This window comes from Lactuca virosa, chromosome 7 (assembly GCF_052849685.1).
Source record: "Lactuca virosa cultivar CGN04683 chromosome 7, Lactuca_virosa_CGN04683_v6, whole genome shotgun sequence".
Lineage (NCBI taxonomy): Eukaryota > Viridiplantae > Streptophyta > Magnoliopsida > Asterales > Asteraceae > Lactuca > Lactuca virosa.
This window is the reverse complement of record NC_136432.1, coordinates 212,632,315-212,659,638: the sequence shown is the minus strand read 5'-3', so window position 1 is coordinate 212,659,638 and position 27,324 is coordinate 212,632,315. Positions and strand designations below refer to the sequence as shown.

At 40.5% G+C, this 27,324-nt stretch overlaps 1 protein-coding gene across 1 annotated transcript; it reads left to right on the top strand.

The window, feature by feature from the left end:
* Positions 1–8,746: 8,746 nt before the first annotated feature.
* On the top strand, positions 8,747–9,364 carry LOC145127526 (uncharacterized). The gene has a single exon (XM_079062709.1). It carries the CDS (start codon positions 8,747–8,749, stop codon positions 9,362–9,364), a length of 618 nt encoding a protein of 205 aa, XP_078918835.1.
* Positions 9,365–27,324: the final 17,960 nt, after the last annotated feature.

Below are 27,324 nucleotides of genomic sequence, written 5' to 3'. Positions count from 1 at the left end.
TATATATATATATATATATATATATATATATATATATATATATATATATATATATATATATATATACGTTTTCCTTGGACTCCCTCCATGGTCTTTATTTAGAATGCCATGGGATACCTCCATGGTCTTGTATCCCGGAGCCATGGGCTCCCCCATGGTCTTGCCAAGTGCCATGGGCTCCCCCATGGTCTTCACATAAGTCTACACATATGTTAATTAGCAAACCATTGCATACTTAATTACTAAACATCTCATATCAAATAATGGGCCGACCTTGGTGCCTTCGACCCATGGGTGTAGTGAAAAGACTCACCTCAGTCTGTTGAACATAATAGCTGCACGCCTTTCAGTCCGAAATCTTACACTGAACAATGGTACGAATAACTCTAAATTAGGATTATAAATTAACTTAGTCAAAGAGTCCAAAAACCTAAGCCTAAGTCCTTACATGGTGGCCTAAAAGTCTTTCCTTTACTAATGGGCCTAGGATCCAAGACAATAGCTATTAATGGGCCACATGGACCAATAAGGCCCAACCAAAACAACTATAGCCCAAATCAGAATAATCAGACCACTAACTCTAAATGGGACCAGGCCCGAAACTAAATAAGGCCCAAAAAGCTTACAAGCCCACAGGAGGCCCAAACCTATCTGGGGTACGTACGCCCAACGTACCACGCCAATACGTTTAGCGTACTGAGCCCCTTGGCTGTACGGGTAGCGTACACGATATTACACCCGTCGTACAAGCAGAATATGCACCAACGACCATTAGGTGCTTAATACTTGGTATTTCAACGTTAAAATTTAGATATGAGTCCATTAAGATGTCCTAGGGAATAAATTTGGCAACTTTATGCCCTTGCATCCCATAAGGGTCCCCAATACTTCCTTCTTCCCATTATGACCTCATTTAAGACCTCAAACTCATGCATGGTATCAAAACAACCTTCAAGATGGCACCTTTATGCATCAAGCATACTCAAAGAGCTTAGATTTAACAGTCCTAGTCTCTGAAGTTGCTCAACTCACAAGAGATGGTCCAACAACCAAAAAGGGACTTCATAACAAAACCCTAGCTCAAAATAACAAAATAGATTACAAGGTGATGACTTTATACCTCCAGAAGTACCTCAAGACGAACTAGATGTAGGATCTAGAGGCTCAATGACACCCAAGACTTGATCAACACCTTCTCCTTCTTGAATTCTCTCTAAAATGGCCACCAAAACACTCTTTAAGCTCAAGGATCACACTCTCATGAAAATCTGGGGGTTAAGGGACGAAATGATGCAATGGAGGCTGATTAGGGTTTGGTCCAAATGATATAAGGTTTTTTAAATAGGGTGCAAGACAAGAAATTAGGGTTTTAGCCACCTACCATGTACGCCTCGCGTACCTGCTCGTGAATCCAGCGTACGAGCCTCAGACACCCGATACGCAACACTCTCGTACGCTAAGTGTAGCAAATGTACGCCCACTGTACGAAAGGGCCCTTTCTGCCAACATGAAAATACTTGAAGGTAGACAATGGAATACCTAGATTGAAGTGTTAGAATACGTCGACCCCTTTTCGCTCCCTACACACTCTGATTACTTGCAATCTTTTGCCGCCAGACGCTCCGCCTCCGTCAGCCGCTGCCATTGCTGCCCTTCGTATCTCCAGCGCCAGCCTCCCACACCTCCGACGCCACTGTCACATGTCTGAGGTCGCCTTCAGGTATGTATCGTTCTTTATTTTTTCCTTTTTTCTCTCTCCAAATATTATAATCGACTATTTCAGAGTGAAATCGATGTTTTATTGCAAAAATGGTAATGAATTTGTAATTGTTGCTGATGTTTGGTGATTTTTTCTCTCCCTAAATATGATGAAATCAATGTTGTCTTGCTCCACTATTCTATTTTACTCGAATTGTTTTTAGGAAGCGTGTTGTGATTTAAAATGACACTAAATTGACATAAAGATAGATGATTTCAGTTTGGAATTGAGGAATTTTGATTACACAGCCATTAAGCAGAGATGGAAGATGCAATATATCAAGGTTGTTTTAGTCTTTTTTTTATCAGAAATACGTTTTCTTGATGTATTAATGTTGAAATTTGATGTGGTAATGTATGTACACGAAAATATGATTTGATGCTAATTTTTTTTATAAAACCACAACTCATATCATATGTGCCGATGTGCTGAAAATCTGATATGCTTATAGGATTTTATTTGGATTTCAATATAATTTTTAGGATTTGAAAATATTTATGATTGATTTGGATTTGTTTTCATTTTGATGGATGTTCAATTTGGATTTTATATGATGTATATGTTTTTTTAATAATTATTTAAGAAATCGTTTCGGTTTTTTATATAAACAAGCATTTGAAGTCATTGAAAAATAATACAGTAGGGTAAAATGCTCATCTTTACAATTTAGTATAGCAATTCAGATGTGCCAACTAAACAACATGTAAAAAATTTAGACCCTCTTAGAAATCCAGACCTCTTAAAAATCCAGATCTTAAAATTTCAGATCCTACCAAACAACCCCTTAGGTCGACCCATATCCACCTATTTCCACAGGTTCTTTGTTGTTTCCGATTGTTTCAACAGTTCTATCCATCTTCACCCACCTCTATCGGTTCTTTGTCAATTTCTGCCAACAGAAGATCAACTGAACACCTGCTTCTTCACTTTCTCACCTACTTCTCCATTTTCTCTGGTGACTAGCCTCTTTTATCTCCAAGCATATCAAGTTTCACTTTCTACCTTGTCTTTTGGTCTGGTGAAATAGTTTGTGTGTAGATATAACCAAATAAGTATAAAGCAATAACTCAATGTCTAATAGTCTACTCTAGAAAGTATAAAATATAATAGATGCACTGAGCATTCCTCAGTTTTGAATATGATAGGAAATAAAGTATTTTATCTTTTGAGTATATGTGACATCCCTATTTTTACGGTCATTTTTTAAAATTTTATTTATGCTTATTTAAAACATAGTTCATTTATAAATGCATAATTTACTCCTGTAAAAGTATTTTTCCAAATAAATGTTTTTCATTGATTTATAAAAGCTTTGGGTGTCATAACTAATACAAAACATAAGCATAAATAGGCCTTACAGTATATTTAGACTAATAGTTTACATCTCCTTGAATCTCTCATCATTCATGTATCTTTGTACCTCTACATGTGAGACAAAGAAGTTGAGTGGGTCAGGTTGGTAAACTTGTTGAGAACATAGGGTTTTCAAACCATAATAATATAGTTAATATGTTTAATTATCAAACAATTAACCTAATTACCCATCCCCCGTTTTCTTATTTATTTTTCCCTTAGGATTTATCCTAAGGGTCATCTTAGTCATCATTGCTGACAGTACTGTTACATGGATTTCTACACAATACATGCCAGTAGGTTTCTTTCTATTTTCATTCATAAGGATCTGTCCTAAGGATTATTTTAATCATTATTGCTGACAGTACTGTTACACGGATTTATCCATAATACGTGTTAGTAGGAAGTAGAGTACATCAAATGGGCACGATGTCCATTGTTGTCTGCGTTCTACAGGACTGTCATCAAATAGTCTGGTGGTTGTCATCTATACTCTGTGTAACATCCTGATGATAAGGTACTTCTAGTTTTAACCCTATAGTTTAACTATGTTGCATTTTGGGTCCCTAAGTAGAAGGAAGTGTGCATTGGAAGCCCTAGTGGTATTTTCGTAATTTGGAAAGTTTGGGAGTACGCCATGCATACGTGTGTACACTTAGAGTACTAAGGCATTCCTTAGTACGCATGGCGGACATAGGTACACAGGGCAGACATAGGTACGCAGGGCATACGTTCCAGGCATGCAAACCCTAACTTTTAGGATTTGGGTCATATATAAACCCCATTATGGCTTCATTTCCCCTCACATCATCAACCTCCATCCTTCTTGAGACTTTTTGCAACCCTGGTTCATCTTGAGAAGCTATTTCAAGCCTAGGAGGGTGTGTTGTGTGCTTAGAAGAAGAAGGAAGGAAGCTAAGATTATCTTGGAAGAGTGAAGCACTTTGGATCTGGGGTTTCTACATTATTTGCAACCTTTCTAAGGTATAAAGCTTACAACTTTACCCCTCTACCATATATATATCTAGGTTTGGATGTCTTTATGAAGCTTTTTGGTCCCAAAATGTTAGATCTTGAACAAAGCATGTTCCTGAACCATTAAGCTGTCCTTTCAGACCCTTGGGAGGGTATTGAGTCATAAAAACGGGTTTCAAATGGTTGGTTTTGCTCGATGCATCTTGTAGAATGTCTTAATGGATTAAGAAGTTGAGTTAAGCACTTAATGGGAATGCAAAGTCATAATTTTGGAAACTTTATGACTCTTGAGTGTATTTTAGCCATGAATCTGAAATATGGACGTAGGAGCTTAAGCCATTAAAGTCTTAATGATTTTTGAAGCCTCTAGGAGTACGCCCCATGTACTAGGAGTACACCGAGCGTACGAGGTCAACCACCCAGAAGGTGGTCAACATGCGAGTACGCCCAACGTCCCTTCGGAGTACGCCCTGTATACTCACTCCGAGTTGACTCGGTTGAGCTGACTCGGTTGGGTTGACTCAGTTGGGTTGACTCAGTTCACTCAGTTGATTTATGGATTTTGACCAAGTTTGACCTCAGGGGTATTTTGGGATTTTAATAGAAATTTGTCATTTGGTTGCAATAGGTTTTGGTTAGAGAGCTGAGATTTGGAGTCGAGACCTCATCAGCCTTTGTCCAGTTTGTGGTGAGTTTCCTCACTGTACTTGCGGGTAGAAGGCACCAAGGTCGGCCATTTGGATTTGATATCCTGTTATGTATGTTATCATGTTGTAGTGATCTGTTAGATTGGTATCCTAGTATATAGGATGATGTTATGGTTAATAATCTGTAGATCTGCCTGACTGTCTGTAGACAATTATTATATGTTATCTGTGATATGTGCACATATTTGGTCGGTGGTTGAGGCTTTACTACTTTGTGCATAAGCCAACAGGATGGGGGCATACCAACTCGATGGTTAATTGGGCCCAAGGGTATTCCATCCTGAGGATGACAGGACCCGTTATAGATTGACATTCCAACCTAATGGTTGATGGGAATGGGGTATTCCAACCCGATGGTTGACTGGACCCATAGTATATTGGCATTCCAACCCGATGGTTGATTGGACCTAGGGGTATTCCAACCCGATGGTTGAGTGAACCCGACATGTTGTTATCGTATATGTTATATGTTTATGTGTTGGTACTTTGGGGGAACTCACTAAGCGTTGGCTTACAGTTTTGGGTTATGTTTCAGGTACTTCAGATGACTACGGGAAGGCGAAGGTGTGACCATACATATTCTCTTGTTTATGACTTATGATTTTGGAAGACTTTGATGTTTAAAATTTTTTGAAGACAATGATTGTAAACAATTTTTGAAATTGGGTTGGTCTTAAAAGTTTAAATTTCTTGTGATTTTTATGGGTGTTACAAGTTGGTATCAGAGCCTTGGTTTGAGTGAATTGGAGGAACATTCATGTGAATCTAATCTCAAACTAAGGAAATAGACTTTTCTAAAAATGATTTTTAAATTGCTTTCAAAATAATCAAGTAGGATGTGATGTGTACAATCAGCCGGAGCCGGTAAGTGGACCCCAAATTACCACACTGTTATTTGATATTGTGTTATGTTAGAACACCATTCTAGTGATAGGCTATGGATCTTCAGGAATTGCATGATAGAATTGCTTGATAATACGATGCCTGATAGCCTAGGGTTCTTCTTTATATAGAATTGACATCATTACTATAGTTTCTTAGTGTATGCATCATAGCTGTACATAACTATGATTTTATAGCCTGATAATCTTTTGTTTGGCCTTATTTAATGTTCTTGTTTGATGAAGGGATTAGGGTAGAATCAAGTATCCGACTGTCTATAGCGTCCAACGTTATGTATGATTAGCATACACGAGTGTTGCACGGTTGGACGATATTTCATGGATGAGTTGTGTGGGGTCAGCTGGCCAGTTCCGTAATGTTTCGCCTTTCCTCTGGGGAGTGAGGATTGAGTGAATGTGTATGCTAGTGTGTATTGTTAGGGTTGTTGTAATGATCCTCTCAGATAAATACGGGTAGGTGTGGAAGGTAGTGTTGGCTCGTACTACTGGAAACATAGGACCCGTACGCGTAGCAGGGAAGTCACAAGCCTTAGGGCTTTGTTCGGAGTTGGTTCCCCTGGTATGTTATATGTTTTATATGATATCTTCCTGGTTTATAATCAGTATGGTGATGAAGAGACGATTTGAGGCAGGATCCGGATCGAGATCGGGAGCTGGTAGCCAGGATAGGCCGACTTTGACTGAGGAGCAAGTTAGGGAGATCATGCAGGAGGAGGTTGTTTCCCTCTTTCAAGCATAGTTACCATAGATTTTTGGGTCTGCTAAGACCATCATGGTGGAGTACTTTGACGAGCGTTATGCTGCATCGTCTGAGGTTGTTGTTGCTGTAGCCAGCGCATTCATTATGGCTGCCGGGACTTGTGTTGGGAGAGCCTTTTAGTATCAAGAGTTCGACAATACAAGCCCCCAAAATTTGGTGGAGTTCAGGATCCGATGATAGCCATGAGGTAGCTATATGACATTGAGGGATGCTTCTTCACTTGCTCTTACCCAGCTGAACAAAGGTTCAGGTACGCTCTGAACCTTCTTCGGTACAGAGCGATGGATTGGTGGAGAGTTGTTACCAGCTCGTATTCTCCTGGGCAGAGGATTGCAATGACTTGGGAGCAGTTCTCGGAGATGTTCTGTTCTATATATGTTCTGTTCTATATATGTTCTGTAGGTGGAGCATGAGAGGTTGGCCCAAGAGTTCTTGGATTTGAGACATGGGACTAAGTCGGTGACGGAGATCACCATGATGTTCAAGGAGAGGGCCATGTTTTGTCCTAAGTTTATTACTTCTGAGCAAGATCAGGTGACCCATTACTTGAGCATGCTCAAGAAGGACATCAGGAGTTTGTATCCACTCAACGTTATCGTTCATTGTTGGAGATGCAGGAAACCGCCAGGCAGCATGAGATTGAGATGGAGCTCCAGACGAGGGAGCAGAGACCGGCCCCGACACAGTTGCAGCCTGCGCCGAAGCGGTTCAGGGCTACTGATACTAGATCTGGAAGTCAGAGGGGCCGCACTTGTGGGAAGTGCGGCAAGGTTCATGGTGGAGCTTATCTATCTTCTTTGGGATGCCACAAATGTGGCAAGCAGGGCCACATTGCAAGGGACTGCCGGCAGTAGGCTCCAGCATCCGACATCAGACTTTGTTATCATTGTGATCATATGGGCCATATGAAGACCCAGTGCCCCTTTCTTGCTGCCAGGATGAAGCAGGCTCCAACATCGGCTACTCTGAGGATCACAGATGGGATTCAGGGCAGGGCGGAGCCCCCGAGGGCTCGGGATCGCGCTTTTCAGCTCACGGAAGATGAGGCCAGGCCAGTACCAGACGTCGTGACTGGTATGTTTCTGTTCATTATTCTGTTGATTATGTTTTATGTTATGCTCATGTTATGCTCCTAATAGGTACGTTCTTAGTGAACTGTTTGCCTGCCCTTGTATTATTTGACTCGGGCACGAGTTGGTCTTTTGTATCTCGATCGTTTAATAGGGAGTTTGATATGGCTATTGGGGGAGTTAGAGTGTCTGTTGTGGGTTTCTGTCGCCAACGAACACGAGGTTTCTGCATTGGAAGTGTATCAAGGCTGTTCATTGGAGATCTTCGGAGTGCCTTATCCGATTGATCTGATCCCTATCCCCATGGGGGATTGAAAGGTCATAGTATATGGTTTGGGCTAGGCATTACATGTATAGATGAGTTGGGGCATTTGAGATTGTTAGTTGGAGTCTTTTGGTATGTTTTAGAGTTTTCGGTCTAGGAAGGTTTTCGGTCAAGGTGTGACCGAAAACCTGTTTTCGGTCGATGTCTATTGGTATAAATAGGTTGTCAGATGTCATTTGTCAGAGTGGGGTTTTAGTGTGTTTTCGGTCCATTGAGTTGTATTAGACGATTTTCAGATCTAATCGTATGCAAGCTTAATTTTAGTCATTCTTCTTCTCATCTTCTTTATTATTTCATTTGCTTGATTGATCATTGGTATAGATCCTTCCATCAAGGACCTTACAATTGGTATCAGAGCTTCAAACCGGTGTCAATTAACCTTGTTATTTAGTTCTCGGTTTCACAAGCATTTGTTCATCAAGTTCTCGGTCACTCAAAGGTTGTTTTGATAGAATTTGAAGATCATATTGGAGTTTACATCGTGTGGAATTAAGATCTGTTTGGAATTCAAACTTTTTGGTCAAGTGCTTATAGTTTTCGGCTTGATCTTCATCAACCGAAAACTCATTTTCAACCGAATTTTCGTTGATAAGTGGTGTTTTGAAGCTTTTGGTATTCTCATTGCGTGGAAACCAAATCAGAACGAAAAATCAAGCTCTTCATTGAAATCTGTGGAGTTTTCGGTCTAATCTTCAGAAACCGAAAACTGTTCTTCAGCCAAAATTCTTGTGTTCTTAAACCGAAATCTCTTGAATCATTCAGAAACCGAAAACCTCATTACCTCAACCGAAAACCCATTTTTCTTTGATTTTTGGTTTATTTTTCAAGTTAATTTCTTTTAAAAATTAAAAGAAAAAAATTTAATAAAAAAAATTTAAAAATGGAATCTCAAAACATGTCTGCTCATCATGAATTGGATGCTATCATGGGTACCACTACTCGAATTCCTCGATTGTTATCAGCAGAAGGATTTCCTGAATGGAAATATCGGATTGAAAAGTACATTAAGATGAAGGATTTTAAAATTTGGAGAAGTTTTTTGAGAGGTCGAATCCGTATCACAACCACATTGGAAGATGGCACTATAATTGATAAGCAGGTTGAAAACTACACCGATGATGATTTCGAGAGAGTCGAGGAACAGGAAAAGGCTCTTGCCACACTCACTATGGCATTATCCCCAGAAATTGCTCAAGGTTTCCGTGAGTACACTTCAGCAAAGGAATTATGGGAAGCATTGATCGAAGTTTACGAAGGAAATGAAGACATGAAACAAAGTCGCCAAGACATGTTGCGACAGAAGTTCAACATGTTTAACTATGTCTTGGGGGAGACTCTTGAGAATCAATTGCAAAGGTTTATCACACTCACAACCGAGATGAGTTATGCTGGTGTTATGGTTACAAAATCTGAGATAAACAAGAAGCTGCTAAATTCTTTACCAAAATCTTGGGATATGAATGTTTCAGTGATAAAAAATACCAAAGATTTGAACCATTTGAGTTTGGCTTAAACAATGGCGATCATTAAGGCTTGTGATCTCGATGATAAGCAAAGAGAGATTAATCATGTTAATTCAGACTCCTCTGCAAATCTTGGAATCCAAACCACCAACAACACTGCTTTCTCAAGTTTCTCTTTTCCTCAAGTTTCTCAAGTATCTCATGTTTCTCAAGTTCAACCCTATGTGACTCATCAGCCCACTTCATATGTTATCCCATCAATGCAAAACATTCAAGTTTCTCAACCTCAATCTTCTCTTCAACAAGTTGGTTCTGTTGTTGGTTCATCCTTAAATGCACCCATTCAGGCTCAAGGAAATAATCTTCAATCTTCATCATTGAAAGAAAAAGAAGAAAATCTGGCGCTCGCCACTGGTCTAGTGAACTGCTACAATGCTTTTGTGGCTGGAGAACTTTCCCCACAATTATCATTTGCTGGCCTAGATCAGATCCATCCAGAGGATGTGGAGGAGATGGACATCACATGGCAAATGGCTATGGCTGTTTTTAGGGCAAAACAATTATCCAAGAAAACTGGAAAGAATAACTGGAGTGTGAACTCTGACAAGAAAGTAGGGTTCAACAAAGGAAAGCTGAGGTGTTATAATTGCCATGAACCTTGACACTTTGCTCGAGAATATCCAAAACCAGACCGAAGAGAGAATTCTGAGCGAGCTATGGTGCCAGTGAACAACAACAAGGGGTCCTCTGCAAACAATCAGCCTGCAAACTTGGCTATGGTGGCTCAATCCTTTGATTGGGAAGACCAGATTCAGGCTCTGAATATTTCAGGACCTGAAAATGCACATCTTGCCCAGATCAAGGATGGCGTGGAAGAAGAAACAGAGAAGGATCCTGAAGAGGAAATGATGAATCTTCAATTTGCACTCATGGTGCAAACCACTCCAAAGCCTACCAAACCCGAGGTCAGTGAAAGTGGTTGCTCTCAATCTTGTATGAAAACTGTTAAATTCTTACGTGACCAAATTGAACTAATCAAGAGAGAGAATGAGGACCTTAAGTACGAAGGCTATACACTTAGGAAAAATCAAAAGCCTTTGAAAACTCAATTAGAAAACAAAACAAAGGATTTTAAGAAATTGCAAGAGGATTACAGCAACAAGTGTGAGAATTATGATCATCTCAAAAGAAAACTTGTTGCTGTAACCGCTGAACTTGACGTATTGAAAAACCGATTTGAAAATGCTGAATTTAATTTTAAAAAATTCGATAGGTCAAGTGAAGTAGTTGCAAAAATGATCGCGAAACAAATGCAGTGGAAGGACATTACTTGTGGTAACCAGATAAAAGTAGGATTAGGATTTGAGAGTGTCCCTCCTCCCTTCAATCATAATTACACTGCTATTCCTCTATCTCAAGAAGAAATTGACAGAGAACCTTTCATGGTTTATGGGAAATCAGCTTCTGAACAAGCAACACGGTCTAATGATAAAATTTTGGATACTAACATTTCTACCTCAAGTGTAGATATGTCAGTAGTTCAGGGGGAGCAAGAAGCTGAAAAGTCTGAGTCGAATAATTCTGTGTCTAAATTTGGTGTTGAATTTTGTGATGAATCTGTGTTAAACTCAAACACTAATGTTTTTGTTTCTGGTGGTGTGTTGTTTCAGACTGATAATTTTGAAAATAATGGTGTTGTTTCTGATAAAGTTGCTAAATCTGATTCGAGTGCTTCTACATCTTTTACGTTTGCTACACAATCTAGTACTTGTTCTGGAAAATGTGAAAATGCTAGAAATGATAATAAAAGGCAGGAATCTGAAAAAAGCAGTACCAAGTCCAATGATAATAAACAAATTCGTTTCAATTGTGGTACTGCTGGTCATATTGCCAGAAACTGTCTCAATCGGATGTTTGTGCATTACTTGTCACAAAGAGGAGAGAATGAGTCTAGAGGACAGTCTTTAATTAGAAAGTCCTCAAGAACTCACTCTCGAGATGATGAATGGAAAGCAAATCAAAACAAGAAAATGGCAGTTCTTCATAAGAACAAACAGGTTTTTAATAAAAATCCAAACAGTTTGCCAAAATCGATCAAAGCTAAGCCAAAGTCGATTTCGTCAAAATGCAGGTCTGGGTCTTCAACTTCTTCTAGTAGAAAATCCACCTGCTCAAAGCAAACTGAAAAGAAAATTGTTTCAAAACCTAAATATCAATGGATGCCAAAATTAAAGTCTAATCAGTCATCATCATCCTCTGTATCTGTTGTAAATGAGAACTCAAATTCAGGAAAATCAAAAGATCAATCTGTAGACGTTAAGGGTCAACCCAAGATTGTTATGACCTGGGTCCCCAAATCTAAATGATTCCGCTCATCGTGCAGGGACAATTACGGAGCAATGTCGTCAGACCCTGGTATGTCGACAGCGGCTGCTCCCGGCACATGACAGGAGACATCTCCTAATTGAGCAACATTCAATCTTTTAATGGGGGCTATGTTTCCTTTGCGGGCGGAGAAGGTGGAAAGATCACTCAGAGAGGAACCGGTTCCGATGGAGTGCTAAGTTTTGAGAACGTTAACTATGCTCCCGAGTTAAAGCACAGCCTGTTGAGTGTTTCTCAAAGAATGTCTAATCTTAAAGCCTGACATTGTCATCCCAGAGGAGTGGATTCCCGTCAAATCAAAGCGGGATGGGAATGCCTACATTATTGACATGAACAACAACATACCCGATGAAGTCACTTGTCTCTTTTCAAAGGTTTCAGAACAAAACGATATGCTGTGGCATCGTCGACTTGGCCATGCAAATGCAAAGAATCTGAACCGTCTTGCCAAAAACGAAATGGTCCGTGGTCTACCCGTCAGAGACTTCATCACTTTTGAAAAATGTGTGTCATGTGCTCAAGGAAAACATCATCGAAAGCCACATCTGCCAAAGCAGGTCAACTCCATCAGCCAGGTGCTCCAATTGTTGCACATGGATTTGTTCGGTCCGGTCAACGTCCTCAGCATCAACCGAAATTCATACTGTCTCGTTGTGATAGACGACTTGTCTCGCTTCACGTGGGTTTTCTTTCTATCCAACAAAGTTGGGATCGCTGACCTTATCAAGAAATTCATTGTAATGATCGAGAACCAAACCAACCACCAAGTGAAAGCGCTACGCACAGATAATGGAACAGAATTCAAGAATGTTGTTCTTGATCATTTTTACGCTGAGAAGGGTATTGTGCGTCAGTATAGTTCTGTTCGGACACCACAACAAAACGGTGTTGCTGAGCAGAGAAATCGAACGTTACAAGACGCAGCGAGGATGATGCTTTGTAATTCTAAACTTCCAGTTTTCTTTTGGGCAGAGGCGATCAACACTGCTTGCTACGTTCAAAATCGTGTCCTGGTCAACAAAGCCCAGATGAAAACTCCGTATGAGATTGTATATGGACACAAGCCATCTGTCAGCCATTTTAGAGTATTTGGTTGCCCTTGCACCCTTCTTCACTTAGAGTCCAACCCAAAATTCAATGCAAAAGCTAATGACTTCTATTTCGTCGGATACGCTGCTCGTACTGCATATAGGGTATACAATAAGAAGACAAAGCAAATTGTGGAATCTTTTGACGTTCGCTGGCTGGAAGAGAATGAAACGGACGCTAGGGTAGGTCCTGATTGGCTATTTGACTACACAACACTATTCAAATCTTTTAGTGTGTCGTCTGATAACCAAGTTGGGTCTATCTCTGGCTCGAAGGATATCATTGAAGACGATGATGAAGAGGTTGTTTACAGACCACCATTGGTTTCTGCTACTGATTCACCGGTGGTGTCATCTGTTCCAATCGCTTCTCCAAAGTCCTCAACACATCAATCTGCTCCAGATGCTGATGCTACTCCTCTAACTCCAGTTGAAAGAGAGTTCATGAACCAAGATGCTTCCGCTGTCACTCAAAATCTGATGGAACTTCTCTTTCCCGATGAAATCAATGATGAGTTTGTAGCAAATCCAACAAACGAAACTGTTTCATCTACCGTGGATTCTTCAGCAAATGAAGGAGCTATTAATATTCATAATCTTCCTGTTTCACTCAATGACATCAGTCAAGATATATCCTCTCGCCTACAGCACGATCATCCGATCGAGAATTTCATTGGCCAGCTGGGCGACGGCGTTAGAACCAGAAGCCAGAGTGGAGACGGCAACGCATGTCTCTATTCTTGCTTTATCTCTCAAATAGAGCCCAAGAATGTACAAATGGCTTTGAATGAGCCCAGCTGGGTTGATGCAATGCATGACGAGCTAAATCAGTTCGAAAAGCTTGGGGTTTGGACGTTGGTGGAATTACCTAAAGGGAAGAAGTCTCTCGACACAAGATGGGTATTTCGGAATAAGCAGGACGATTCGGGTGTAATTGTAAGAAATAAGGCGAGATTGGTTGTCCGTGGGTTTAGACAGGTAAAGGTTCTTGATTATACAGAAGTATATGATCTGGTGGCTCGCTTGGAGGCTATTCGTATCTTCCTAGCTTATGCCTCTTACATAAACTTCACTGTCTATCAAATGGACGTCAAGACGGCTTTCTTGTACGGCAAGGTGAAGGAAGAGATCTATGTTGATCAACCTCCTGGGTTTGTTAGCTCGAAATTTCCCAACCATGTCTACAAGTTAGACAAGGCTCTGTATGGGATGCATCAAGCTCCTAGAGCCTGGTATGCTACTCTTACAGAGCACTTGCTCAATCATGGCTACTCACGCGGCACTATCGATCAGACCCTATTCATAAAGCATGTCGGTGCAGATCAGATTCTTTTACAAATCTATGTAGACGACATTATTTTCGGGTCAACGAGTCCACAGCTGTGCAAGGAGTTCGAGGATGTTATGAAAAAGAGGTTCGAGATGAGTTCGTTGGGGAAAATAACCATGTTTTTGGGGCTTCAGGTCCAACAACGTTCAACCGGAATCCTGCTCCATCAAGCCAAATATGTGGAGGATATGCTTGAGAAGTTCGGGTTCAGAGACGCCAAACCTACTTTGACACCCATGGCAGAGAGACCCCTGCTGACCCCTGATATTGAAGGCGAATTCGTAGATCAAACATACTACAGATCGATGATCGGTTAGCTGATGTATCTGACTGCCAGTCGCCCAGACATTATGTTTGCGGTCTATCAATGCGCGTGTTATCAGGCTAATCCTAAACTTTCTCATCTTATTGCTGTCAAAAGAATTTTTCGGTATCTCAAAGGCAGCCCAAATCTGGGTCTTTGGTATCCGAAAAATTCTGAATTTGATCTGTATGCTTTTGCTGACAGTAATTATGGAGGCTGCGAGCTTGACAGGAAATCGACTTCAGGCGAATGTCAATTTCTAGGTGATCGGCTGGTGTCCTGGCAGTGCAAGAAACAGAACATTGTCTCAACCTCAACAGCAGAAGCGGAATACGTGGCTGCATCTGCTTGTTGTTCTCAAGTCATATGGATCCAACATCAGCTGTTGGATTACGATTTGAATTTTCAAGAAACCCCTATATTCTGTGATAATGAGGCTGTGATCCAAATTGCTAAAAATCCGGTCCAGCACTCAAAAACCAAGCACATCGACATCAAAGTTCATTTTATCAGAGATTGTTATGAGCGCTCGCTCATTCGGCTAGAACAGGTTCCCATTTCTAATAATGTGGCGGACTTGTTCACAAAGCCGTTTAACAAAGCTCGATTCGATGTGCTGGTAATTTTTTGAAAATGATTCGTTTTGAGGATTAATTTTTGTTTACCTTAGCTTAAATTTGCGCATTTATATTTCATTCTCTCCCATGCACAAATTTAGGGGGAGAAATAAACAAAAACCAAACAAAAATTAGAAAATCAGAAAATCCAAAAACATTAGAAAATCAGAAAACAAAAAAATTATTACTAAGATATTTTTTTAAGGTATTATTGGGAAGTGATATGAACAAGTGATAACAGACAATCTGAATATGTGTAAGGTTCCAAAGCTGAATTGTCTAGGCTCTATGTTTGATGCGCTGGTGGGCCCGAAAAGTTTAATGGACTTGACTAGGTACATATGAACTTAAGGAATCTAGAGACTTGATCAATCTTGACCTAGATAGTTCCGTTTAGCATGACAATATGACGCTTGCGTAGGTTGAGCAGGTAGATATACATGAGAATCTACCGATCACATTAAGAGAACCCGTATCTAGAACTGTGGTTTAACTTTTCCTTAATGTACGGATTTTGTCCTTAATTCCGATATTGACGGGGCGACTGGGGAATTCTGATAAATTAGGTCTGTAGAAAATTATTTTCTTTCTTTCCTACTGTTAGTCATATGTTGCCTCGTCTGTGTGATCGAAAGATCCGACCTGGACTGCAACATATGCAAATCTGTCTCTCTGCATCTTCTACCTATGTTATTCTTCCTGTCTGTTAGCCATATAATGTCTCCTTTGCGTGATTAATAATCCGACCTGGTACACAGCATATGCAACCTTCTACTTCTCAATACTTCTAAAACTCTAGTTAGTCATATCTTTCACCCTCTACGTGATTGGAAGAGATCCGACCTGGGTGTACAGCATATGCATTTTAAACCAATTCTGTGGATCTCGCTGCTCAACTTAGGTGGACAACAATATCCTTGGTCGTCGTCAGATGAATGGTCTTTAGGAAAGTTTTATCTAGGAAATTAGGATCAATCTGTCCAGTCATTGATAGCACACCTAAAATCTGTCACAAGTTTTCGTGTTTAAGTGGACCACAATACCGGCGATTGACCAGTTCTATTCATGAAAGGAGAGGTACTGACAAATGGAAAATGATTGTCTAACAACTTTGATCCCACAATCTCAAAAGGTTATTAATTTCAGTTAGAGGTGAAATTTAGGTTAAAATTCAAAATTTAGTTTTATTTTTAATTTTAATTTTATTTTTAATTTTATTTAATTTTATTTTATTTTTGATTGGTAAATTTTAGAAAATATTTCATTTTTATTCTATTTTTATTTCTATTTCTATTTTTATTTTTATTTTTATTTTTATTTTTATCGTTTATTTTTAATCCTCAAAAAATTCTATTTTTAAAAAAAATTGTTTTGGGTTTTGGGCTTTATAATTTTTAAATGGATGCAGCCCACCGGGTTATGGATCCGGTTTTGGATCAGGTATTTAAGGGAATAGATCAACCAAACTCCTCTTTCCTTTCACTTTTCTTATCCCAGACCGAAAACCTCTCGTTTCTCTATCAACCTTCGAAAAAATTTTGTGCTAATTCCTTGAAATTGATCCAAAATCTTCACAGGTATGATGTTTTCGACCATGGATACACCATTATCCCAGAGAATCGACCACGAAATCGAGGCATAATCGTTAAAAGGGAACTGTCGGCAGGCTTTCGGTCCAACAGTTCTCGGTCCTGAGCTTTCGGTCCATCGGCTAACCGGCTTTCGGTCTAGCCGTATTCGGTCCAACGGATCACAACTCCAACGAATTCAAGACCATCAGCTTTCGGTCTAAATGGCTAAGATGCTTTCGGTCTTGGAGCTTTCGGCAGAAATGGCAAGTCTCAAGGTTGCTGAAAGTCATAACGTGTCAATTCTCCTAGATGATCCCCCAATGGCACACAATGAATTCAGCTCAATGATGTTTGGATTAAGGGAATGCTGCATCTTCACTGCACTAACCTGGAATCCAGTCATCTATCTGAACCTAATCAATGAGTTCTGGAGATCTGCAAATTTGAAGAAAGGAGAAGATGGCTCAGTGATCATTGAAGCTTCTGTCAAAGGGTGTAAAGTAGTCATCACTGAACAATTTATCAGGGATGTTTTAATGATTGATGATCAGGCAACTTACCCAACTGATATCAATTTGGAACAAGTTGAAACGTATCTTGAGAAAATGGGATATGAAGGTGACTTCCCACCCACTTTGAAAAAGTTGTTACCTCCTTACTGGAGGTTTCTAGCTCACGTATTCATTAACTGCACTTCTAGAAGGAAGGGTGGCTCAGATGAGATATCTTCAAGGAATACTCAGGCAATTGTTGCTCTGGCTGCGGGGATTGACTTTAATTTTTCAAAGTTCATTTTGGAGGAAATGGTTACAAATGCCAACAAGAAGTCAAAAGATCAATTTCTATTGTACCCAAGATTCATTCAAATATTTATCAACAAGCAATACCCTGAGTTGGTCAAGACAGGAGAGATACTAGACATGAAAGCATTTGGTCCCAACACTATAAGCCTCATCAAGCAAAATCGAAAAGCGAAAATCATGTTTCAAGGAAAGTATCCACTCGTGAAATTTGGAAAGTTTATGGAACTGGCCGACTCGTCAGAATCTCATGAGTCCCCAGAACAAGAGTCTACAGATCAAGCATCGTCAGATCATGCAAGTGTAAATGATGATGTCATCACCGTTTCAGACCATGAGATTGAAGATGTTGCTCCGTCCACCATTGTTACTGAAGAGCATGATCTTTAGAATGTGACAGTTCAAAATGATTTCAGTGAAGGAGGAGAAAATGATGATTATGAGGATCTTGACCTATCCGGTTACGACAGAGATGATGTAGCGGTGAATTAGGGTGTGAATGAGAATCTTTTGTCAAACGAAGACCTTGATGACTTCTTTGACTGCATCCATAATGGTGCTAATCAAACACCGGAGATAAGGGAGAAAGCTGATGCTCAAGAGACTGTGCCTCCGTCTACCGTTCAGATGGCTGATTCATCAATTCCTATGGACACATCATCAGGGATTCCTCCCCTTGACAATGTTGTTCCGACAACCGAGCCCATTGTAAGTGATTCCCTGACAACTCTGACCTCCCAGCCTCCTTTGAAGAGACGCAGAAATGATCCAAGGATGGGAGTACTTTTTCCAGACCTGACTCAAACTACCATGACTCCTCCATCTTCAATATTTACCCCATCCTCATTTGTACCCACTCAAGAAGATCCCAGCTCAATCCATGAAGCTGGTGGTTCGTCTGCTAGCCACGGATCATCCCCTCCAAGGTCAGATCATGATGCTGCATCTGAGAGGCTAGCTATGCATATGGCCCAGCAATTAAGTCCAACTCATTCCTCTCGCGGAAAAGGAATATATTTTGAGGAATGTTTGTCTGGAGATGATGATTCCTTGGTGCCTGAGCTGAGAAAAGAGATTGGTGTGCTAAACCAAAAGCTTATTGAGAAAGACCTTGTGATCAGTCAGCATTCGTCCCGAATTGCTGATCTTGAGGCCTCCAATGCGCAAGTCATTATTCGTATTGATGATCTTGAGGCAGATAAGTCACTGAAGACTGAGAAACTTTCAAGTCTTGAGACTCACCTTGGTGCTCTGTCAGCATGCTACTTTGACATGAAACAAAAACTGACAGACGAACTTGGTGACAAATTCAAGTCCTCAGCGAAATCCTTCGAGTTGACCCTCCATCTGGAACCCAACCTGGTGACTCCTCCTCATCCAAGAAAACTATGATCTATGATAAATTTCCCACAGAACCTGTCCAAGCTCCTCATATAATAGCCATCAAGAAAGCAAAGTTGAATGAATCCTCCAAGAAACCGCAAATCATGTTCAAGAGAAGTTCAGATGACAACGCGCCTCCAGGTCAACCAAAAATCACTCGTACTAATCTTGACAAGAAGAAATTTGTTCATTGTTATGGTGACCGATCTGGAATCAGATCATGGGGATTCCACGACCGTTTGAACATGTGGGTCGTGAGACGGAAGAGCAATAATGTTGAATACTACAAGAATGTTCATGATATCGAATCTTGGACAAGAGTTGATCTCACTGAACTTGTTAACGCTCCGTTTGCGAATCCGTCAGGCAATCCTCAAGCAACTCAATTAAGGTTATTTCTGGAAAATCAGACAAAGAAGGGATTTCCTACTATGAAGTCTGCCAATTCTATCATCAAGCTATACCCAAAAGTTATCGATCCAAAGACAGACAAACCTTTCAGAACTGTGATGTGGCCTCCCACTAACCAAGTGAGGCAAGTTCCTGTGCTACAAAACTTCGGAGACAGGTCACTTGAAAACATGCTCTACTAGATTTATGATGAAACAACAGCTACCGCTATCATCAAACTTCCAAATGACAGTCTTCGTCTCTATGACAAAAATGACTTGCTTTAGTTTGGAAAGTGGGATATCCATCACTTGTCTATGTTTCAAATTAAAGTCGCTGAGGAGATTTTTGAGCATGCTGCAAAGGAGTTCACTTCGATGGTGGCAGAAATCATCCAAAAGGGAATGTGGAGTGGATCGATGGAGGGGACTGATGTGATGCTGGTTGATAAAGACTAACTCATGCTAGCCGCAAACCAAGGGGGAGATTGAAAGGTCATAGTATATGGTTTGGGCTAGACATTACATGTATAGATGAGTTAGGGCATTTGAGATTGTTAGTTGGAGTCTTTTGGTACGTTTTAGAGTTTTCGGTCTAGGAAGGTTTTCGGTCAAGGTGTGACCGAAAACCTGTTTTCGGTCAATGTCTATTGGTATAAATAGGTTGTCAGATGTCATTTGTTAGAGTAGGGTTTTAGTGTGTTTTCGGTCCATTGAGTTGTATTAGACGATTTTCAGATCTAATCGTATGCAAGCTCAATTTTAATCATTCTTCTTCTCATCTTCTTTATTATTTCATTTGCTTGATTGATCATTGGTATAGATCCTTCCATTAAGGACCTTACATGGATGTATGCGTGATAGTGGGTATGGACTGGATGAGCAGGTTTGGGTCCATGATTGATTGTGAGGGCTATCGAGTGGTATTTCGAACCCCAAGTGGGGGAGAACTGGTTATCTATGCAGAGGGCACCAGGGTTTGTTCAAGGTTTTGTTCGGCAGTCAGGGCTCGACGGTATATTCAGAACAGGTGTGCCGGTTATTTAGATTATGTGGGTGATACCCGGGTTAGGGAGAAGACTTTAGTTTTAGAGGTTCCAGTTTCCGGGAGTTTCCCGATGTTTTCCCAGAGGAGTTACCCCGTGTGCCTCCTGAGAGGCAGGTTGAGTTAAGGATTGATCTTGTGGAAGGTGCGGCCCTGATTGCCAAGGCGCCATACCGCTTGGCACTGCATGAGATGTAGGAGTTGTCATCGCAACTTCAGGAGCTGTTAGGAAAGCAGTTCATCAGACCGAGCAGTTCTCCGTGGGGAGCGCTGATACTATTTGTCAAGAAGAAGGATAGTTTGCACCAGATGTACATTGATTACCGGGAGTTGAACAAGTTAACGGTGAAGAACCATTATCCCTTTCTGTAGATTGATGACCGATTTGATTAGTTTCATGGTGCATCTTGGTTCTCCAAAATAGATCTGAGGTTTGGGTATCATCATGTGAGAGTGAGAGAGGAGGACGTGGAAAAGACCGCGTTCCAGACTCGTTATGGGCATTACGAGTTCATGGTGATGCCATTTGGGCTTACGAATGCGCCTACTGTTTTTATGGATTTGATGAATTAGGTATGCAAGCCGATGCTCGACCGATCTGTCATTGTGTTTATCGATGATATCTTGGTGTATTCCAAGACCAAAGAGCAGCATGAGGAGCACATTCGAGAGCTTTTGGGGGGTTTGAGGCAATAACGACTTTATGCCAAGTTCTCAAAGTGCAAGTTTTGGTTATAAGAGGTTCAGTTCCTTGGGGACCTCATTAACCAGGATGTGATTTTGGTCGATCCAGCTAAGATCTAGGCTGTGATGTAGTGGGAGGTTCCGAAATCTCCCTCAGAGATCAAGAGTTTCCTTGGTTTGGCTGGGTACTATCGGAGATTTATTTAGGACTTCTCCAAGATTGTGGTACCCCTCACTTTTCTAACGGGGAAGTGGGTGGATTTCCGATGGGGCCATGCGTAGCAGTCGGCATTCGAGACTCTTCGACAAAGGTTATGTGAGGCTCCGGTATTGACCCTCCCGGAGGGGGCGAGGATTTTGTGGTAATTTGTGATGTATACATCTCCGTTTTGGGGGCAGTCCACATGATGAGAGGATGAGTGATTGCTTATGCTTGGTGGCAGCTGAAGCCGCATGAGACTCGATATCCCACACATGACCTAGAGTTGCGGGCAGTGGTGTTTGCCCTAAAGATTTGGAGACATTATGTATATGGTACACGGATCACAAGAGTTAGAGATACCTGATGGACAAGCCGAACCTGAACGTGAGGCAGCACAGGTGGTTGGACGTGGTCAAAGATTATAACTGTGTGATCCTTTACCATTCGAGTATAGCAAATGTGGTAGTGGATGCTTTGAGCCGCAAGTCGGCTGGGTCTTCAGTCGGGGAGATGTGTTTGAGGATATCCATTGATTCCCCGCTTTTAGGATTGATCATAAAGACTCAGGTAGAGGGAGTTCAGGAAGAGAACTGAAAACAGGAAAGGATCAGGGATGAGATTGGTAGGGTTTGGGTTCTAGTTTCTGGTGGGGTCAGGCAGATTGTGTTAGAGGAGGCTCATAAGTCTCGCTTTTCTATACACCTGGGAGTCACCAAGATGTATCGGGAGTTGAGATTGAGTTACTGGTGGTCGTGTATGAAGAGGTAGATAGCCTTGTATATCGAGAGATGCTTGACCTGTAGGATGGTCAAGGCTGAGCATCAGAGGCAGCATGGCTACTTTGCTTAATACCATAGTACTAGTATGTTAAAGCCTTTTATTATTATTTTCATCTCCTATCATCCACCCCCTCTTTATTCTATTCCTCCCTCATTACCTATTATTACCCAATATATTATAGGTAAGAAAATACATATATAGTAAATAGTAAAAAAATCATCTTATAATATTTCATCTAACACATAACGTTTTTGCACAAAAGCACATATAGAATTTAATTATCTAAATACTTCATATCTATGTGTAAGATGAAAGTAACTTTGCACTCACTTGATAAAAGTGGATGCCTCAGAATTTTGACAGAACTTCGCCTTGGTGATTTATGTTTTCCTCTGACGTGACCTAGGTACGAATATCACTAAGTCTTAGTCTTATTTTCCCGGTGACTAATGATATTCTAATCCCAATGTCTACTTCAGGATCTATCAAGTAACGAACAACCAGGTAGGATCATATCATAGGTAGGGTCTGTTTGGTATATAGAGTATCGTGTTTGGAAATCCCACTTTAAACACGTCACTAAATCCAGCCTAGACATCATCCCCGTAAGTAGATCAATCACTATAATGACTTGGAATCACTGATAAATATTATTTATATATTCATAACAATTATGAATATAAATATAAATTACACTGAAATAAAGTTGAGTGTAATTTAACCTACAAATATTTCCTCGACAAAAGTCCAGAAATTGTACTAGCATAACTCTGACCTACTACTTACTAGATGTCGGGTTGTCAGGGACCTCATAGCTTCGCCAAAATCCTAATTCTAGAGAAAATGTTGGAAAAAAATAGAGAGAAATTCGAGAGAGAGTTGGAAATGGAATGGAGAGTGAATGGGGTTTGGAATTAGCATTTATAGGACAATTATGGGGAGGCGCACCACGCACCCAGTCTGTACATGCCGTGCACTTTGTCGGATGATGACATGGCTCAATGTAGATTTTGACACATGGCGGAAATCTAGTGGAGTGTCAGTGCACTCTGCGCCTCTTGTCGAGGCGCGCCGCGTACACACATATTTTCAATTTTTTTAAAGCATATCTTCTTCATACGAGCTCCATTTTCAATGTTCTTTATAACCGCACATAGCTATCGACGAGATTTACAACTTTCGTTTAGACTCTGTCAGATAATTTTCACTTTATTTGTAAAGCTATATTTTTAACAGGCTTAGATTGTTAAAGCCCATATAAAAATCATAACCTTCTCACACGACATCCATTCTTGGCTGTTTTTATATTAATCAACTCCTATTAACGAGATATTCGACTCTTGTTTAGATTGTTTTTACTAACAATCGACCGATCTTGATTTCGGTTTATGTGTCCGCACTGCTGTGCTGAAACTTCAAAAAATCATAACTTCCTCTCACGAAGTCAGATCTGGACGTTCTCTCTATGCACGCTCTAGGTTTTACGATGTAACATCCCAAATTTCAAGACCAAAAATTTTGTTTTTAGTTAAATAATTTATAAAACAGTTTACTAAAAACATCAACAATATCATATCAACCCATAAGTCAAATGTGATAAAACATGTCATGGAATAATAATGTCAGAGTACAATCCCATGAACATCAGGGTGAGGAAATAATGGTGTGATGCGCTGCTACTAAGCCGACTCCTTTCCCTTCGAAGAAGAAGGACCTGAAACAAAACTGTAAACCGTAAGCACAAAGCTTAGTGAGTTCCCCCATCATACCTTATACCAAACTATAAACATATTGCCAGGCATATCTGGGTGCCCGACATACCCTGTTGAGCATACCGGGGAGCTCAACCTACCCTTGCTAGGCATACCGGGGTGCCTAACCTACCCCATGTCAGGCATATCTGGGTGCCCGACCTACCCTCCGGTGTATCTCAACCGGTTACGGGGATTATTTCACCCCTACCCCTACCACATAATAACATAATATAAACATACTGTCAGGCATACCAGGGTGCCCGACCTACCCCTTTGGTCCTTTCGACTTGATACGGAGACTATTCCCCCTACTACCACTATCACATAACATCACTCCATGCTAGCACATAAAACATAACATATAGTGGCATACCATACATTTATCACAAAGACAATAATCTAACAAACAACTCCTACTAGTGGGCCGACATTGTGACCCTAGACCCACTTCTACTAGAAGGCAACTCACCTCAATGTCGTGCAGTTACTGAACTGTCCTCGATGCTGGGATCGACTCTCCTCAAACTCCTACACATAACAGTCTCCTTTAGTTACTCCTTCATATTCATATCCCCTTTAAGGGTCAATCTTGGGTAATGATCAAAGTCAAAGTCAAAGTCAACGCCCTCGTCAAGGTCATCATCCTGGTCGACCCAACTCACCGAGTTGGTCCATCAACTCGTCGAGTTCCACAATTCAGAGGCTCCTTGACTCGTCGAGTAGACTTCAAGTCTCACGTCCACATATCCAATTCCTACTCGACGAGTTTGGGGCCTCCAACTCGTCGAGTCCCTTTGTAAAAATGCATAATTCTTATTTAAAGTACGTACCAGGAACCAGGCGTTACAAATTAGGTGGGTTGCACCTGATCCCACATCGGCTTGGAGGGAGAACTAAACATTCCTTATAACGGGTGTGGATACCTTCCTTGTCACAACGCGTTTTAAAGTCGTGAGGACAACAGATCCCATAAGAACTCTGCAGTTAAGCGTGCCCGGGCGAGATCAATTCAAGGATGGGTGACCCCTGGGATGTTTTCGTGTTGGGAGCCCAAAGCGGACAATATTGTGATACGTGCCATAGTGGTATGTTACAAATGGTATCAGAGCTAGGGCACGGGTTAATGTGTTCGACAGGGACGTCGAACCCTATAATGGGGGGTAAAGGTGGGTTGCACCTGATCCCACATCGGCTTGGAAGGATAACTAAACACTCCTTATAAGGGGTGTGGATACATTCCTTGTCACAACATATTTTAAAGTCGTGAGGACAACTGATCCCATAAGAACTCTGCAGTTAAGCATGCCCGGGTGAGAGCAATTCAGGGATGGGTGACCTCCTAGGAAGTTTTCACGGCGGGAGCCCAAAGCGGACAACATTGTGATACGTGCCAGAAGGGGATGTTACATACAATTACTATGACTTTCGTTTAGATCACTTAGGATAAAAAGTAATTTATCAAAAATTCACTTTCTTCGATACGTAGAGTCGTGTCGGTTTAATCACGAAACTTCGAAGAATCGTAACTTCTTCATACGAAGACGGATTTCAACGTTCTTTATATGTATGGAATCCTTGTCAAATATACTACAACTTTGGTTATGATTATTTATTGCAAATAATCTTCTATCAAAAAGTCATTTTTAACGTTTGTTATATCTTAATCGTGTAGCCCGAATTTGCGGACGTTACAACATAATATAATTGATTTTACTTATTTTAGCTACGTGTTTTTTTCATTATTTTTCCAACATCATTTTAACTGACTAGAAATTTATTTAAGTTTCTATAGCTTGTATCGAAGAACTTATAACAGTCTTAGTAATTTATTAGTTTATTAATTAGTGTATTTTCGTAAGAACATAAAATAGTCTCAATAATTTATTTGTTTATTAATTAGTATATATGTGTTTGTTTATTGTTTTTTTATGAGGTCTTCTACAATACATAACATATCCCAGTGTTTAGTGGTTGCCAGTGGTCGTGGTGTATACTAGTGTAGAACACGGATGATAACATTCAATATGCTTTTTTCTCTCTCTAACTCTCTTTACCTCTCCTGACAATAAAAAATATTTTTTTTATTTAAAAATAAAAAAATAAGAAGGATATAGTGGTGGGTATACCAACCTTTTAGTGGTTGTGTGTGGTAATGAGGTGACACTCACCACTATTGTGGTTAGTGGTGAGTATTATGGATGGTCTGATGCTTATTTTTTTATTTTTGATGTTAAAGTTAAGAATTTAATATTATATTTGACTGAGATAGTATTATTGAAAATATGATTCAAAACTATAATTTTTTTACCGGTTTATATTTACACCTTATTCATGTCGGACACATGTAAGTTTGAATCCTGGATTCACCCCCAGGTGTACTCTTCAGTTGTTCAAGCCCAAGAATAGGCCGGGACGTAGGTCTAGGAATAGGAAATCCTTGCAGCATCGTAATATCCTAAGTGCATTAGCTACTTAGAGGACAGAAGACGGTATTGATGAGAATTAATTTCTCTAAGATCGTTTAGATTCGTAACAGATTTAGACAAACACAATAAGAGCAATGAACACACGATGAATCAAACAAGAGCTGAATGATTAATATGCTCCACCTCAGAAGAGCTCAATAAAGAACTTCTACTGTAGAGGTGTGCTAGGGTTACAGTACGCTGAAAAGAATGATTATCAAAAAGCATACAGAGAACGATGCATCCATGTGTCTTATATACTAAACCCTAATGACAAAAACACGGTTGGATAGGCCCAAACCGTGATAACAATGGACCGAAGTAACAGGCCCAATGAAGCAACTCTTAAACCCAACAATCTCCCCCTTTGCGTCAATTGAGGCGAGAGATCATTTCGGTTGAGTAAGAGTAGATTTCTTCCCAGTCTTGAATAGCTTCGGTATGATGGCGAGAAGAGTCTGACGGAAGTCAATATACCACTGAAGCATATCCGAAATTTTTTTCTTATCAGCATCACTGTTTTGCTTACACCTGCGAATGATATCAAGAATGTGCTCCAGACATGTAGTGGAGAACAGGTGTTTATCATCAAGAGCAAACAAGCACTTTTAGCATTCGACTCTGCTAAACATGACTGTGTGATACTTCGGGTCAATTCTACCCATCTGCATCTTGTTCACATCGCTTGCCTTCCCAATTGGTCTGATTGTAGGCTTCTTCCTTGAGGCAGAGGAGATCCCTTGATCCATCTTGGCAACCTCATGAATGTAAGAAACTAACATTCGCTTGATGTGATCGACGATAGGCTCGTACTGCTGTTGATCAGTTAGCAGAATGTTGTTCAAGAGGATCCAGTCATGTGGATTTAAGTTTGGCAGATCAGCAAGAGAAATCATATGAACCGAGTTGTCAGAGCCTCGGGTCACCTTGAACTTCACATTTGTAAAATTCCCCGTTGAAGTTGGTTTCAATACCTTGACTGTTGTGATTTTTTGTGCGCTCCAGGTCAAGTATTGTGGTTGAGAGAATGCGAGATAGTAGTCAATTAATTCTCGGTCAACCTTCGGGTCAGGAGAAAGAATAGCGGCGATTGGCTCAAAGCGATGAAACACGAATACCTTTCGGGTGATAGGCATGTCGAACTGAGAGTCTTTCGAATTTTCACGATCAAACGAGATGACCGGTTCAAGCCAATGAGTGCTACGAGACTCGG

Bases quoted from the DNA above. Each gene is read 5' to 3' on its own strand.
- LOC145127526 (XM_079062709.1), top strand. From the start codon at position 8,747: ATGTCTGCTCATCATGAATTGGATGCTATCATGGGTACCACTACTCGA.